Source organism: Nicotiana attenuata, unplaced genomic scaffold (assembly GCF_001879085.1).
Source record: "Nicotiana attenuata strain UT unplaced genomic scaffold, NIATTr2, whole genome shotgun sequence".
NCBI lineage: Eukaryota > Viridiplantae > Streptophyta > Magnoliopsida > Solanales > Solanaceae > Nicotiana > Nicotiana attenuata.
This window is the reverse complement of record NW_017672489.1, coordinates 57,046-70,978: the sequence shown is the minus strand read 5'-3', so window position 1 is coordinate 70,978 and position 13,933 is coordinate 57,046. Positions and strand designations below refer to the sequence as shown.

Below are 13,933 nucleotides of genomic sequence, written 5' to 3'. Positions count from 1 at the left end.
GGAAAAGGCGTGTTGAAGCTATCCTTGATGACAGAGTGATTCATGCCTCAAGGAAAGATCACCAAGAGTTTTTGGTGAAATGGCAGGGCTGTGATGCAGAAGAGAATACTTGGGAGAGGGGAACAAACCTCAAAGCCTACAAGAGCCTCATTGAAGATTATTTTGCAAGTAAGGCGCCGAGGACGTCGCCAACTCAGGTGGGGGAGAATGTCATGGGCGGCTTTCCAGCCATGCCCCATGACCCCTTGGGCGCGCCCCGTGGCGTCCTAGCGAACCTCCCAATGCCTAGCGCCACAGACGGCCCCGTGGTCTTGGCCGCGCCAAGTGACAAGCGCGCAGGTGCCTCTGTCGCCCCACTGATATCCCTCGCGAGCGCCAAGCCGCAGGCAGAAACCAACAGCGCCGCGCGCACAGACCGTGATGCCAAAGACACTACTGCTGACAACGGACCTGCTGCTGCCTTATAGAAAACTAAGTCATTTTCATTGTAAATATAGAGTAGTTTTATTTCATGTACTTCTATTATGTTTCTCTAGCTTAATCAAGTCTAGTCCTGTAACTTTGGATTATTTATTTTAAGTACTATTAGGGGGGATCAAGCAATCAAAAGTTTCTAGCAAGCAAGCAATTCTCTGTACTGGTGTCTCTCCCCCTCGACACCGCGTTGCTTTTCTGTAATAGCTTTCATTAATGCAATCAAGCTTTCTTTCATTCTGAATTCTCATTTCTGTTCTCTCAATTGCTCTTGATATTGGTTTTCCCGTACGGCACTGACAATCTCGTCTAGCGTGCGGAGGGGACCTCAGTTGACGGACAGCAACTGCACTGACATCAGTTGTCTAGCCTTACGTCGCCCTTCCAAGGAATCTCAGGAAGGCGCCGCGTATCATTATTCGCTAATTCACCTAACTTCCCCAACCAATTGCTAAAATACGCCGAGTCACCCCATACCCCACCATCCCTTCTGGTTCCTCTTGTTTTAGAAACTGAAATTAGCAAGCCACGGACTGAGATTTTCTAAAATATATACACACATGTCTTTTTTTTATGTATATATTCTTATGTACAGCACAAAAGCATAGAATTAGACAGAAAAGTAGAAAGAAAAAGGTCTGCTTGTTTGTTTTATGCAACTTTTTTTTGGTGCCTGTTGCATATAAGGCAAATACATAAATTTTAATACTACTTACTATTTTAGTATTTTATATATATACTGGGGGCTGGTCAAGATTCAGTTACCATATAGTTGGGCGAAGGGTCCTGCCATAAGTTCATAAGCTTTCTTTGTGTTGAGAGAATCAAGAAAATCTTGGTGACGCAATTCACGAATCCTCAAGAATTGTAATGGGTACTTCCCCTTTCTGCTCCTTCTTTTTGTTTTCTGTTCCATGGTTTCTATGTTCTGTTCTTCTGTAAGGAAAGATTTATTGGAGTGGAATGTCACTTGGGTTGATTTTTTGTTAATTGCAATATATGAGTTATTTTGGGTTAGTGGTGTCATTTTGTTCTTTGGTTTTAAGTTAATTTTTGTTTAAAATTTTAGTGGTAAAGTTTAACAATTTTTTTGGGTTTTGATTGGTTAATGGAGTAGAGGATCAAGAAAATCTTGTTCTTGTTATTGCTTGTTTGCTGCTTTATTTTTATTTTTTCTTGTGCCGAGGGTATCATGAAAACAACTTATCTCTATACTCACCGTAAGGCTAAGGTCTCTATAGTCATTACTCTCCCCCAGAGCCTGTCTTTCTGTGGAATTATACTGGTTTGTTGTTGTTGTTGTTGGTTAATGGAGTACTTGTTTCTTTTTTCTTTTTGCTGTGTTTTATGGTTGTGGGATATGGTAGATTTGTTAGTTGTCTGTTGTGGGCATGTTTCTTTTCCCATTATTGAATGTTTGGTATGTCAACAAAAAAATATTGTTTGGTGTGTCCACTGCTGATTTTTGGATGGTCTTTTTTGCTGTTGTTTCACACAATATCAGTATGTTTCTTTGAGCTGTTAACATTAGTGACTGTAATGGCTTTGATGGCTATGGTTTTCACACACACACATAGCCCCACCAGACCAGTCCCACCTCCCAAAACAAGCACCTTTTTTGGTGTTGCCTTTGGCTTCTTAATTGGCCTTCTTTTGTATATCTTGTTTATTTTACACTTTCCACTCTTTCATGATTGGTCAGCTTTATTCTTTTTCCCCCTCATATTTTCATCTTTTTCTCATACTTGCTTTACACTCTTGGTTTCCAGTGTCTTCTTTGTGATTGGTAATGCTGATTCTCTCTATTTTTCCCCTTGCTTTCATTGTCTGAAATTTTCTATTTTTATTTCCTATTTCTCTGAAGCTACAGTTAGCTATTCTCAAAACATCATGGATGATGAATATGAAAAATTTATCAGAAGAATGAATCCACCAAGGTACTATTTCTATTGTTTCTCTCTTAATTCTCTGACTGTTACTTTAATTTAATGTTAGTCAATACCATTTAGGCCTTGGCATTTACTCCATATTCACTGTTTTTATGTCAGAGTTGTAATTGACAATGAGTCCTGCAAAAATGCCACTATTATACAGGCATGTTTGAGTTTAGGTTCTTTGTTTTTCAGGCTCTAAATTGCTAATCTAAAGGGAATACTTCTAATTTTGCTGAATCTTTTGTACTCTGGTGCAGGTGGATAGTGCTAACAAACATGGAATACTTCTAGAGGTGGTACAAGTTTTAACTGATCTTAACCTTGTTATTACCAAGGCTTATATTTCCTCTGATGGTGGATGGTTCATGGATGGTAATTAAAATTTACTTTTCCTTTTTCATTCCATCTAGCATTGTGCCTTTCACTTTTAGAAAAAGGAATTTACCACGGCTTTTTGGGGTAATTTTATAAGTTGTTACTCTTTTGGCAGTTTTCAATGTGACTAATCAAGAAGGGAACAAGATTACAGATGAGGGAATGTTGGATTATATCATGAAGGTGAGCTGTATTCTGTGTACAAAATTTGGCACTTTGTTATTTTCATTAATGTGGGAAAGGAACTGAATTTTTTAGTGGTTTCATTTTCAGTCTCTTGGTCCAGACTCTTGTTTCGCGTCATCTATGAGAAGATCGGTTGGGGTTACCGCAGGAATGGACCACACCTCAATTGAGTTAATTGGAAGTGATAGACCCGGGCTATTGTCTGAGGTGAGCGCTGTCCTTACCAACCTCAAATGCAATGTGGTAAATGCTGAGGTGTGGACCCATAACACCCGAGCAGCAGCGATAATGCAAGTTACTGATGAGGTACATGGAGGTGCAATTACTGACCCGGAAAGGTTGTCTACGATGAAGCAACTCTTGTGCAATGTACTTAGAGGTAGCAATAAATTAAGGGATGCTAAGACAATAGTATCCGATGGGGTCTCTCATACTGAGAGAAGGCTTCACCAGCTGATGTTTGCAGACCGGGACTATGAACGCACTACTGGTGAAGGATTGGATGATAAAGAAAGGCCTAATGTGAATGTTATTAATTGGCAAGACAAGGACTACTCGGTTGTTACAATCAAGTGCAAAGATAGACCGAAGCTTCTCTTTGATACTATTTGTACATTGACAGATATGCAGTATGTGGTTTTCCATGGCAATGTTGATGCTGAAGGACCACAAGCTCACCAGGTACTACAATTTTCCTATTAATTTCAGAACTTCTTTCGTTTTTTGTTACTGTGCTCAAAGTGGATGTAGTTTTCTGTAAATTTGTTAACTAATATGGTGAAGTCTGTTTTCATTGAAGGAGTACTGCATAAGACATGTAGATGGATCCCCGGTGAAATCTGACGCAGAGCGGCAAAGAGTGATTCAATGTCTTGAAGCAGCAATAGAAAGAAGAGTATCTGAGGTTAGCACTAATGATTTACGTTCTTAAATCAATTTAGGTCCATAACTGGCAATTAATCATCTCTAGCTAGCTTCTTCATGTATAAGTCTGGATCTGTAAATTGCACTTAAAAAATGGAAAGTAGTGAATGTTGGTTTTTGAATGCACTGATATCAACTGACCTTGTCTAAAAATGGTGATGCATTGTGACAATTCTGACTTAATGAGTAAAAAAAGGGGAAGTGTATATTTTATTAGTTGTCTGATGATATCTCCACCCCATTGTCTTTTATTACAATTTAATTTATTGCCTCAGTTATGTCAGATAGGTTTGGAAATATTCTGCTGGACAAGATATTGGAGTTCTATAATGTCATTTTCTTGTCTTATAGGCTTTGGATTCCATTTATCATTTTTTTTCTTGTGTTTGTCCAGGGATTGAAGCTAGAGCTATGTACGACGGACAGAGTAGGACTACTATCTGATGTTACTAGGATCTTCCGCGAGAATAGCCTCACTGTCACCAGAGCGGAAGTGACAACTAGAGCAGGAAAAGCTCTAAATATTTTCTATGTTCGCGATTCCTCAGGGTATCCTGTTGATGCTAAGATAATAGAATCTGTTCGTCAAACAATTGGACAGACAATACTTAGAGTGAAAGGCAACATCGAAGAGTTAAATCCAGTTCCACAAGAATCTCCAACCAGGTTCCTTTTTGGTGGTCTATTCAAGTCCAGATCTTTTTGTAATTTTGGTTTGGTTAGGTCCTATTCTTGAAAACTTAGATCATAGTCCTCGTCCAGTGTACATTCGATTCCCTCTATATTAACCTACATTCCCTTTTTCTAGGTTTAAGATCTAGTTTAGCAAAGTTGATTACTATATGAAGCTGTAACTTTGAGGTTTTAGAGGCAAAAAAGATGACAGTTGTCTGTAAATATGTTTTCTTGATCATTCTGCTTTGTTCATTAGTTATGGATTCAACACGACGTTGTCCAGTGAAGCAAACAACTGTGTCGAAATTGGTACTTACATGTTTAGTAGATTTACTCTTTTGCTTTTAATATATGTCTAACTGTACAGTCAAATGTGGCCCTTTATTATTTCAGCCAGAAACTGAAATGAGCTGTTGTAGTCTTTGATTCAAGTAGCAACACATTAAACGATGTTTGACTTGATTCTTCTATGTTTTCTACAGTTTGGAAAGGGTAAAATATCATGGTTTCATGTTAGAAAAATTCTTTGTTAAAAGACAAAGGTCATTAAGCAGATTATTTTTCTCAAAGTGGAGCCATCAACCTTTGACTAAACATTTCTCTTGGTTTAATCGGCCAAGAGATCGCGGCGGCTTGTCACTCTTTGATTTTAATTATTAATTATTAACTTAGCATAAAAACCCGTTTAGATAAAGACAATGATTAGTAATGTTTTGGCCTGCTGAAGAATCTTGCTTATTTGAATTGTTTTTTGGTTATTTGTCGTGGATTACTTGGATTACTTTCTACTTTTATCATTGGAGCATACGATCCAAAATTCCACCATAGGTGTCGTGATGGCACCTAGTCTCTAAGACTAGGTAAGCCGATTACTAACAACATATAAGGCAGTTTAACAATGATATTTTAAAAGCAAAGTTTAATATAAATACCGAAATAAAGGTGAAACAAGCCTACGCGGCAATAATCTCAACAACCTCCCAAGACTAGGTAATACAGAGTCACGAACTCTAGAGGGATACATAGAAATATCTCAAAATTAAAAAAAAAATTAAATACTGTTCGAATAACGAATTGACAGTACAATAAAAAGGAAAAGGACTCCAAGGGACTGCGACAACCAAGCAGCTCTACCTTGAATCTTCGCGATCCTTGCCCAAGTCCGTTCCAATACCTGGATCTACACAATAATATGTAGAAGTGTGGTATGAGTACACCACGGTCGATACCCAGTAAGTATCAAGACTAACCTCAATAGAATAATGACGAGATACAAGTCAAGACACCTACTAGTCATAATAACCTATGCATTATAAGCATAAAGCTAATAATGGAGCAAGAATCAATAAAATGGCAGCAAGGAATTAACATGTGTTATAAACAGTAAAGTAATCCAAACACCGTTAAAGCACCAGTGAAATCAAAGAAGGAAAACAAATGACAGCCAACTAATCAGGTCGTTCTAACACAAGGCTCACGACAACATTACTTCGGGATACCTCATCTCAAAATCACAAGTCACGAGTCCCAAATCACAAATCATATGCTCACGGCACCTTGTGCCCACATTATCAATCACGATCGCACGGACAACTCACGTACCAATATCTCATTCCGTCCGGTATGGTCACAGGCTCACAATCACAATCTGCTCGACGTGGTCACAGGCTCAATACCACAATCCACCCGGTATGGTCACAGGCTCACTATCATAATGGAAGGAGATAATTCAAGAATACATGGACATGATCAATGAATGTCAAGTTTCATTCTTCTGAACCGGTGTAAACGGTATGCTACGGTGTATGCTTGTGCGAGTGTACTATTACAGTCCATGTCAACAAGTAATATCAAGACATCGAGCAACTAATTGGAAACAACACAACAAGTCACGTAAGGTGCATGACATATACAAGAAAAATCATACCATCACACGAATATCATCAACATTATGCCCCCAGAAATCATCCCCGACATAGCCACCCTTATCTCTCCATATTGACAACATCATAATAGTCACCCTTATCGTTACGCCTAGACAATAACACAGTAGCCACCCATATCACTCCGCATAATAGCCACCTGTATCGCTCCGCCCAGACAATAACACAATAGCCACCCGTATCACTCCTCCAGACATTAATACAATAGCCATCCGTATCACTCCGCCCAGACAATATATCAATAGCCACCCATATTACTCCGCAGAATCATCAACAATGAGATGCCACCTTTATGCTCTGCATAACCACAATCAATCCACACAACAAATCACATGTGTTAACATCACAACAACACGACATATCAACTCGTACCACATGTGCCCATAGGCCACAGCACTTTCCAGAACAACAATACCAATATTAGCACAATACATAGCCCATGGCTCAACCATATTGCGTACAAGAATCTCAATAGCAACAAAATAAAATGGGGAAAAATAACTCAACAATGAACAATACTCCATTAAACTACAACTTCAACTAAAACATGTTAATAGTTTTCAATAACTTCGACATCAATTAATTCCTTATGAATAAACTCAATAATAAAGGTATTTCCATGGAATGACAACTTCGAATTCTAATGTATGACATAAGCTAACAATGAAAGAGATGACATTAACTAGAAACTACGTCTAAGTGCATGAGAATAACCCGACAACGAAAGGATATCATGTAACAACAATTTTCAATTAAGAATAACTCAACAATAAAGGAGGTCACATTACAATAAAAGTGGTAACGACTTCAAATAAAATATATAAGAGTAAACCTGAGAAGTAAAAGATATGACATGTGCTAACAACTTCAAATAAAGCATGTGAGAGTAAACTTGATAAACAAATGATATAACATGTGCTAACACTTCAAATAAATATATGAAAGAATCCTAAGAGTCTAAACCGGTCAATTTCCACATATAAGTCCGAGTACGCACTCGTCACCTCGCGTACACGTCTTTCACATAATTCAAATAATACAATCAACCTGAATCCTAAGAGGTAGTTCTTCCACACAAAGTTAGGAAAGATACTTACCTCAAAGAAACTAAATCAATTGTCTAAAATGACCTTCTCGTGTGAAACAACCTCCGAACGGCTCGAATCTAGCCAAAATAACTTAATATCGTAAATAAAAGCCATAGAAAATAATTCCGGATAATAAAGCTTTGATCTTTAATGAAAACCAAAAAGTCAATCCAAAAGTCAACCCTGAGCCCGCACCTCGAAACCCGACAAAACTCATAAAATCCCAACATCTATTCCGATACGAGTCGAATTGCAACCATACCAAAATTATCCAATTCCGACATTAAATCGGCCTTCAAATTATCATTTTTGTGTTTTAGAAAGTTTTTACAAAAAACCCCAATTTCTCTAATTCAAATCACTAATTTAATGATAAAAACAAATATGGAATCATGAAATATAACCAAATCCTGGTCAAGAACACTTACCCCAATCCAAATTGTGAAAATCCCCTCCAAAATTGCCCAAATCTGAGCTCTCTATAAAATAACAAAAGCCCTCAAAACAGAGTACTACATAGTCTGCGTAGGGATTCCTCTTCGCGATCGCGGACATGTTTCGCGATTGCGAAGCAAAAAATCACAAGCTACCAAAAACGTTCTTCGCGAACGCATAACCTCAGTTGCGAAAGCGACTCACAATCCCAAGCAACCATCGCGAACGCGTTATCTCCATCGGGGATGCGGAGAGCAAACCCCTGATGACCCTTCTAGTTTTTCCTTATACGCGATCGCGATACCTGATGCATGAATGTGAAGGCACCAGTCTTCCCATCTTCGTGAATACGGTCGCCTCTTCGCGACCGCGAAAAACAATGTGCCTGCTTCCACAATAGCTCTATGCGAACGCGACTGCTTGTAACAACCCGACCGGTTGTATTGAGCATTTGCACTTTGCTCCATAGTTTGGGGGAACGAATAGCTCCGTATGATGTATTAGGACTTGTGTGCAAAATTTGAGTTCATTCCGAGTTGATTTGATATGTTTCGTCGCGAGTTTTTGGAAGTCAAAAGTTCGAAAGTTCATTAAGTTTGATTTGAGGTGTGTTTCGTCGTTTCGATGTTGTTATGCGTGATTTGAGGCCTTGAGTAGGTCCGTATTATGTTATGAGACTTGTTGGTATGTTCGTACGGGGTCCCATGGGGCTCAGGTGAGTTTCGGATAGGTTTGGGTTGTGTTGCGCTCGTTTTTCTTATGTTTCGACGTCGTTTCTTCAAGTATAAATGGTACCACATTAAGCAAATGAGCTCCAATTTCTGTTTTGATTAAAGCATTAGATCTGTATCGTAATTACGGAGGCATAGAAAAAAGAATCATCGAATTTGGACATCGTATGAGGATTTTATGGTCATTTTACTAAGAATTGGGTTGCTAGATTTTTCAGATTAATTACGAAATTGTCACTAACTTCATATTTAAAAATCTGCACTATTTGCAAATATTGAAACCAACATATCTCCTTCAATATAAGGTCAAATGAAGTGATTCAAGAGCCTAACTTGACTAAAATTTCACAATGAATCCAATGGGGGCATCAAAAGTGAGTTCCGGGATCGTTTGGAATGAGAAACGAGGTAGAATAGCTGACAGAAAAATATATAAAACAAAGGTTTGTTCATTTGGTCATATTTTAAGTCGGGGAGCTCGAATTTGGGCGATTTTGGAGGCGATTTTCATCATACGGATTGGGGTAAGTGTTCTCTACTCGGATTTGGTTATATTTCATGAATCCATCTTCGTTTTTGGGATTTGATTGATAATTTCAAAGTGAAATCTAGGGGTTTTGCCTAAAGTTTCATAAAGTAAATTTTTATGTTTTGAACATCGATTCGGAGTGGGATTTGAGTGAAATTAGTATGTTTGGACTCATAATTGAATGGGTTTTCGGATTATGTGAGTTTTATCGAGTTCCAAGGTGCGGGCCTAGGTTGGGTTTTTTGGCTGATTTTGGGCTTTTGATTAAAGATTCGATCTTTTTCAATTGGGATTGGTTCCTTTAGTATTGTTTGATGTATTTGAGTTGTTTTTGGTTAGTTTCGAGCCGTTCGGAGGTCGTAATGCGCGTGATGGTATTTTTGGAGCATCGCCTGGCTTGCTCAGTGTTGGAATTGGCTTGTTTGAGATAACTAACTCTTCTAAACTTAGTGCTGAGGGTATGAAACCCCAAATTATGTGTTGTGTGATTGGTATTGAGGTGGCGCACATGCTAGGTGACGGGCGTGCGGGCGTGCACCCTGTGAATTGTGACTCCGCTGTTTCCCTCGCACTGTTTAGTGGCCCTAGTTCGTTGATATCTGTGTTTTCACCATGTGATTAATTAATTGAGCTGTCAATCGTGCTAGATATCATGTTTACGCTTTATGCTGATATTGTTAGGACCCATAGTGGTCGTTTCTTGCTGTCACCTTACTGATTTCATTGATATTTCGTACTCAGTCATATTCATGCATTCATATCATATCTCAGTCTCAGTTGTTATTTATTGATACATCATATCATTGTTGTCGGGCTAGTTGCATGACATTAAGAGCCCAGGAGACTAGAGAAATTGATGACTGAGTGAGGCCAAGTTCATATTGATACTATGGCACGTGAGTTGTCCGTGCAGATTCTGATTTGATACTATAGCACATGAGTTGTCCGTGCAGCACGTGAGTTGTCCGTGCAGATTATAGCGCTTGGGCTGAAGGAGCCCCTCCGGAGTCTGCACACCCTCAGTGAGCGCAGGTACCTACTGAGTGCAAGTGCCGAGTGCTGAGTGGCTGTGAGGACTGAGTGACTGTGAGGGCTGAGTGACTCTGAGGACTGAGTGACTAGGAGGACTAAGTGAATTGATACTTTGAGAGTATCCATATGGTTTTATTACTGAGTCGCATCATATTTGGCATGAACATGACATATAGGCATAGAGATGCATTTTCCTCATGCTGTACGGTATCACGTCCTTCATGACTTTTTACACACATTGATATGTGGTTATAGAGAGGTATTTCACACATGCCATCTGGAAAGAAAATGAAACATCATATTTACTGTTGAAAGGATTTTTGGGAAAAAGTTACAGTTTTCAAACTTACTCATATTTTTGACGGTTTCGGTAAAGGATTTGGGCTTTCATTGGTATACTTGAAAAGCGGATCTGTTTTCGAAAAACTACGAAAAGGCTGAGCACTTTATCTCTGAGCTATTTCTTTATTTATTTGCTTTACACTGTTATGAACTGCTATTTGGTTATTGGTGTTGGACCCAACCTATGTTCCAGCTCGTCACTGCTTTCAACCTAAGGTTAGGTTTGTTACTTATTGAGTACATGGGATCAGTTGTACTCATACTACACTTCCTGCACACTGCGTGCAGATTCCGGATGCCGATGTTGCTGTGTTCGATAGTTGTTGGATTTGAAGATGTACCTGCGCTCCTGTTGCAGCTGCATCTTGTTCATGGTAGCCTTAGTTTTATAAAACTTTATTTACGTACTTTTCAAACAGAAGATGTATTTACTTCATATCAACTTTGTAAATTCTATTCTTAGAAGCTCATGATTTGTACTACCAGTCCTTGGGAAAGTGTATAAGATTTAGATAATTCTCTTGTTTAAACTGCCTTATTAAATATTATGGGAATTGGATAGTATAGTTGGCTTACCTAGCGGGTTGTGTTAGGTGCCATCACGACTAGTGGATTTTGGGTCGTGACATTGTTTCAATGCGATCGCGATGAAGAACACCAGATATCAGAACCAGCAGTTCAAAAACATGAGAAATTGGCCCGTAGCCCATCCAAAATACACCGAGGCCCCCGGGACCCTATCCGAACATACCAACAAGTTCCATAACATAATGTGGACCTGTTAGAGGCCTCAAATCACATCAAACAACATCAAAAATAAGAATCGCACATCAATTCAAGCCTAATGAAATAATGAACTTTCAACTTCTACGACTCACGCCAAATCATATCAAATCAACCTGGAATGACCTGGATTTTTCGTGCAAGTCCCAAATGACACAACGAAGCTATACCAACTCCCAAAATTGATATCCGAACCCGATATCAACAAAGTCAACTCCCGGTCAAACCTCTCAACCTTCCATACCTTCAACTTTTCAACTTTCGCCGAAATGCATCAAATCAACCTACGGACCTCCAAATTCAAATTCGGACATACTACTATGTCCAAAATCACCATACGAAGCTATTGGAATCATCAAAACACCATACCGAAGTCGTCTACAGAAAAGTCAAACTCCGGTCAACTCTTGCCACTTAAGCTTCTAAAACAAGAACCATTCTTCCAAATCAATCCCTAATCACCCGAAAACCGAATTCGACCATACACGCAAGTCATAATACACAATACGAAGCTACTCGAGACCTTAAGCCACCAAACGGGACGCTAGTCTCAACACGACAGGGCGGATCGTTACACTAGGTTTTTTTTTCTCTCTTTGAAAAATGATTTCTTTTTGGCAGCTCTATAAACTTTTAATCAAATCCCAATTTGGGCAGCTTAGTAGGGAGTTTAGACTAAAGGGTTTTGTCATTTTTTGTATTAAGGCCCCTAGCTCGCATTTATATTGAAATCTTGTGTGTATTTATAGAATTTAGAACGCATCTCATTCTGCCTCATACCAACAATGCGCAAAAGGAGGGGAAGAACTTACTCTCAGTATTTACATCAAATTATATGTATTTATCATGATTAAATAATAAATTAATTAAAGAGTACATATTAAATGAGATGATAACAAGATATTTGTCATTCAGACGGAAGAATGCATGATGCTGTAGCTTTAAGATTAAAAAAGAACTTGATATAGGCAAAATTGATCTTTAACAGATTAATTTCACTTTCTTTTTTCAGAAACATTTTAGAGACTAAGATTGGCTTAAAAAAGAAATGGATGGATGGAGCCAGGGCTCTGACCGCGTGCCTGTTGAAGAATGCGGTGAATTCGTTCCTGGGCCTTGTACACACCGCCCGTCACACTATGGGAGCTGGCCATGCCCGAAGTCGTTACCTTAACCGCAAGGAGGGGGATGCCGAAGGCAGGGTTACAAACGCTTTTTGACAAGCATTTGTGAATTAAGCGAAGGTACGGAAAGAGAGGGATTCGAACCCTCGGTAAACAAAAGCCTACATAGCAGTTCCAAGAGTTGGAGCCACTCTTTGTGATGTTCTTTTTCTCCCTTCCTGAGCCACAGGGATTGGGCCGCTTTTGCCAATTTAAAAAGGTCGTCCAATCCTAGAAATAGTACAGAGAGGAACACTCAAATGAGAAAGTAATCTCATTGATTTTCCTTTTGACCAAACAATGCAAAAGGAAAGGAAATGGTGCTATTTGAACACCTAATGTACACAACTAAGATAGATAAGACATTCTAAAATGGGGTAAAAAGTGGAAAGAAAGGAAGAGAGTCCTCCTTCTAGAGTGGCATTCCTCCTATCTAGGGCTGTTCATTTGGACCGGATATTGTCCAAATATTCAGAATCCGAACTGTGAATTTTGAATTTCGAATTTCGTATTGGATTGGATTTCGGGTTGTATTTATTAAAATTTCGAATTTCGGATTGGATTCGGATTGGTATAATTTCAATTCCCCTCTTCAACCTGTTCAAACTAGATGACATGGATTTCTCATATAATATGCTCTTTTATTAGTAATCATGATTAGTATAGATATGTTGTCACTTTAATTTATCATTCAACCGGATCTTGAAAATTTTATTATCTCCGGTGACATTATAAACTTTTTAAACAATTATATAGTGTGACCAGTTCCTATATATTGGTTATGTGTAGCCTCTTCTTTCAAGTTACCGATCCATGCTCACTCTAGATAGTTGATTTTATTGGATTTTAAGTAACAGATAAGCTAGAATAGACATTTTTTTAGTCTCTTAGCTTAAATCAGGGGCGGCTCGACATAATTGGGACCTAAAGCGTAACTACTATTAGAGGCCCAAATTTTTTATTAATAATATAGCTAACCGATTTAATCAATCTTGAGACGTTGATCTTATGTATTTTTATTTTGAAAAACTTCTTTCTGTTGAGGCAACTGGCATTTGAAAAGAATCAAATCTTTTTATGTAATTACGTATATCGATTAGAGTATTATCTCATATTTGTACTATTTCTCTTAACACTTTTAATTTGAATACAAGTCTAAATTATTAATATTAGAGTGACTATTATGCTTTATGTATCATCAAATGTTAATACAATGTTCCCCCTTTTTTTTTTCCTTTCAAATTCTCACAATTTAGCAATCTCAATTATTTAAATAATACCTATATGTTTTAGTGGCCAGAATGTAAAAAATGCAAAAT

The 13,933-nt window shown here is 38.4% G+C and overlaps 1 protein-coding gene across 5 annotated transcripts; it reads left to right on the top strand.

Moving 5' to 3' along the window:
• Positions 1-1,074: 1,074 nt before the first annotated feature.
• On the top strand, positions 1,075-4,918 carry LOC109213392 (ACT domain-containing protein ACR4-like). Of its 5 annotated transcripts, none has more exons than XM_019377187.1 (8): positions 1,075-1,348; positions 2,345-2,411; positions 2,523-2,568; positions 2,666-2,780; positions 2,899-2,966; positions 3,057-3,650; positions 3,769-3,873; positions 4,288-4,918. In XM_019377187.1, exons 1-8 carry the CDS (start codon positions 1,345-1,347, stop codon positions 4,627-4,629), a joined length of 1,341 nt encoding a protein of 446 aa, XP_019232732.1. In that variant the 5' UTR covers positions 1,075-1,344; the 3' UTR covers positions 4,630-4,918. The 5 variants fall into 5 exon arrangements, with proteins under 5 accessions (XP_019232732.1, XP_019232731.1, XP_019232733.1 ...); XM_019377186.1 differs by having other exon boundaries at positions 2,339-2,411; XM_019377185.1 differs by lacking the exon at positions 1,075-1,348 and adding an exon at positions 1,369-2,260.
• The last annotated feature ends 9,015 nt before the right edge of the window (positions 4,919-13,933 follow it).

Bases quoted from the DNA above. Each gene is read 5' to 3' on its own strand.
- LOC109213392 (XM_019377184.1), top strand. From the start codon at position 1,888: ATGTTTGGTATGTCAACAAAAAAATATTGTTTGGTGTGTCCACTGCTG. The intron at 2,569-2,665 runs GCATGTTTGAGT...ACTCTGGTGCAG, and splicing joins AAAATGCCACTATTATACAG to GTGGATAGTGCTAACAAACA. The intron at 3,874-4,287 runs GTTAGCACTAAT...GTGTTTGTCCAG, and splicing joins TAGAAAGAAGAGTATCTGAG to GGATTGAAGCTAGAGCTATG.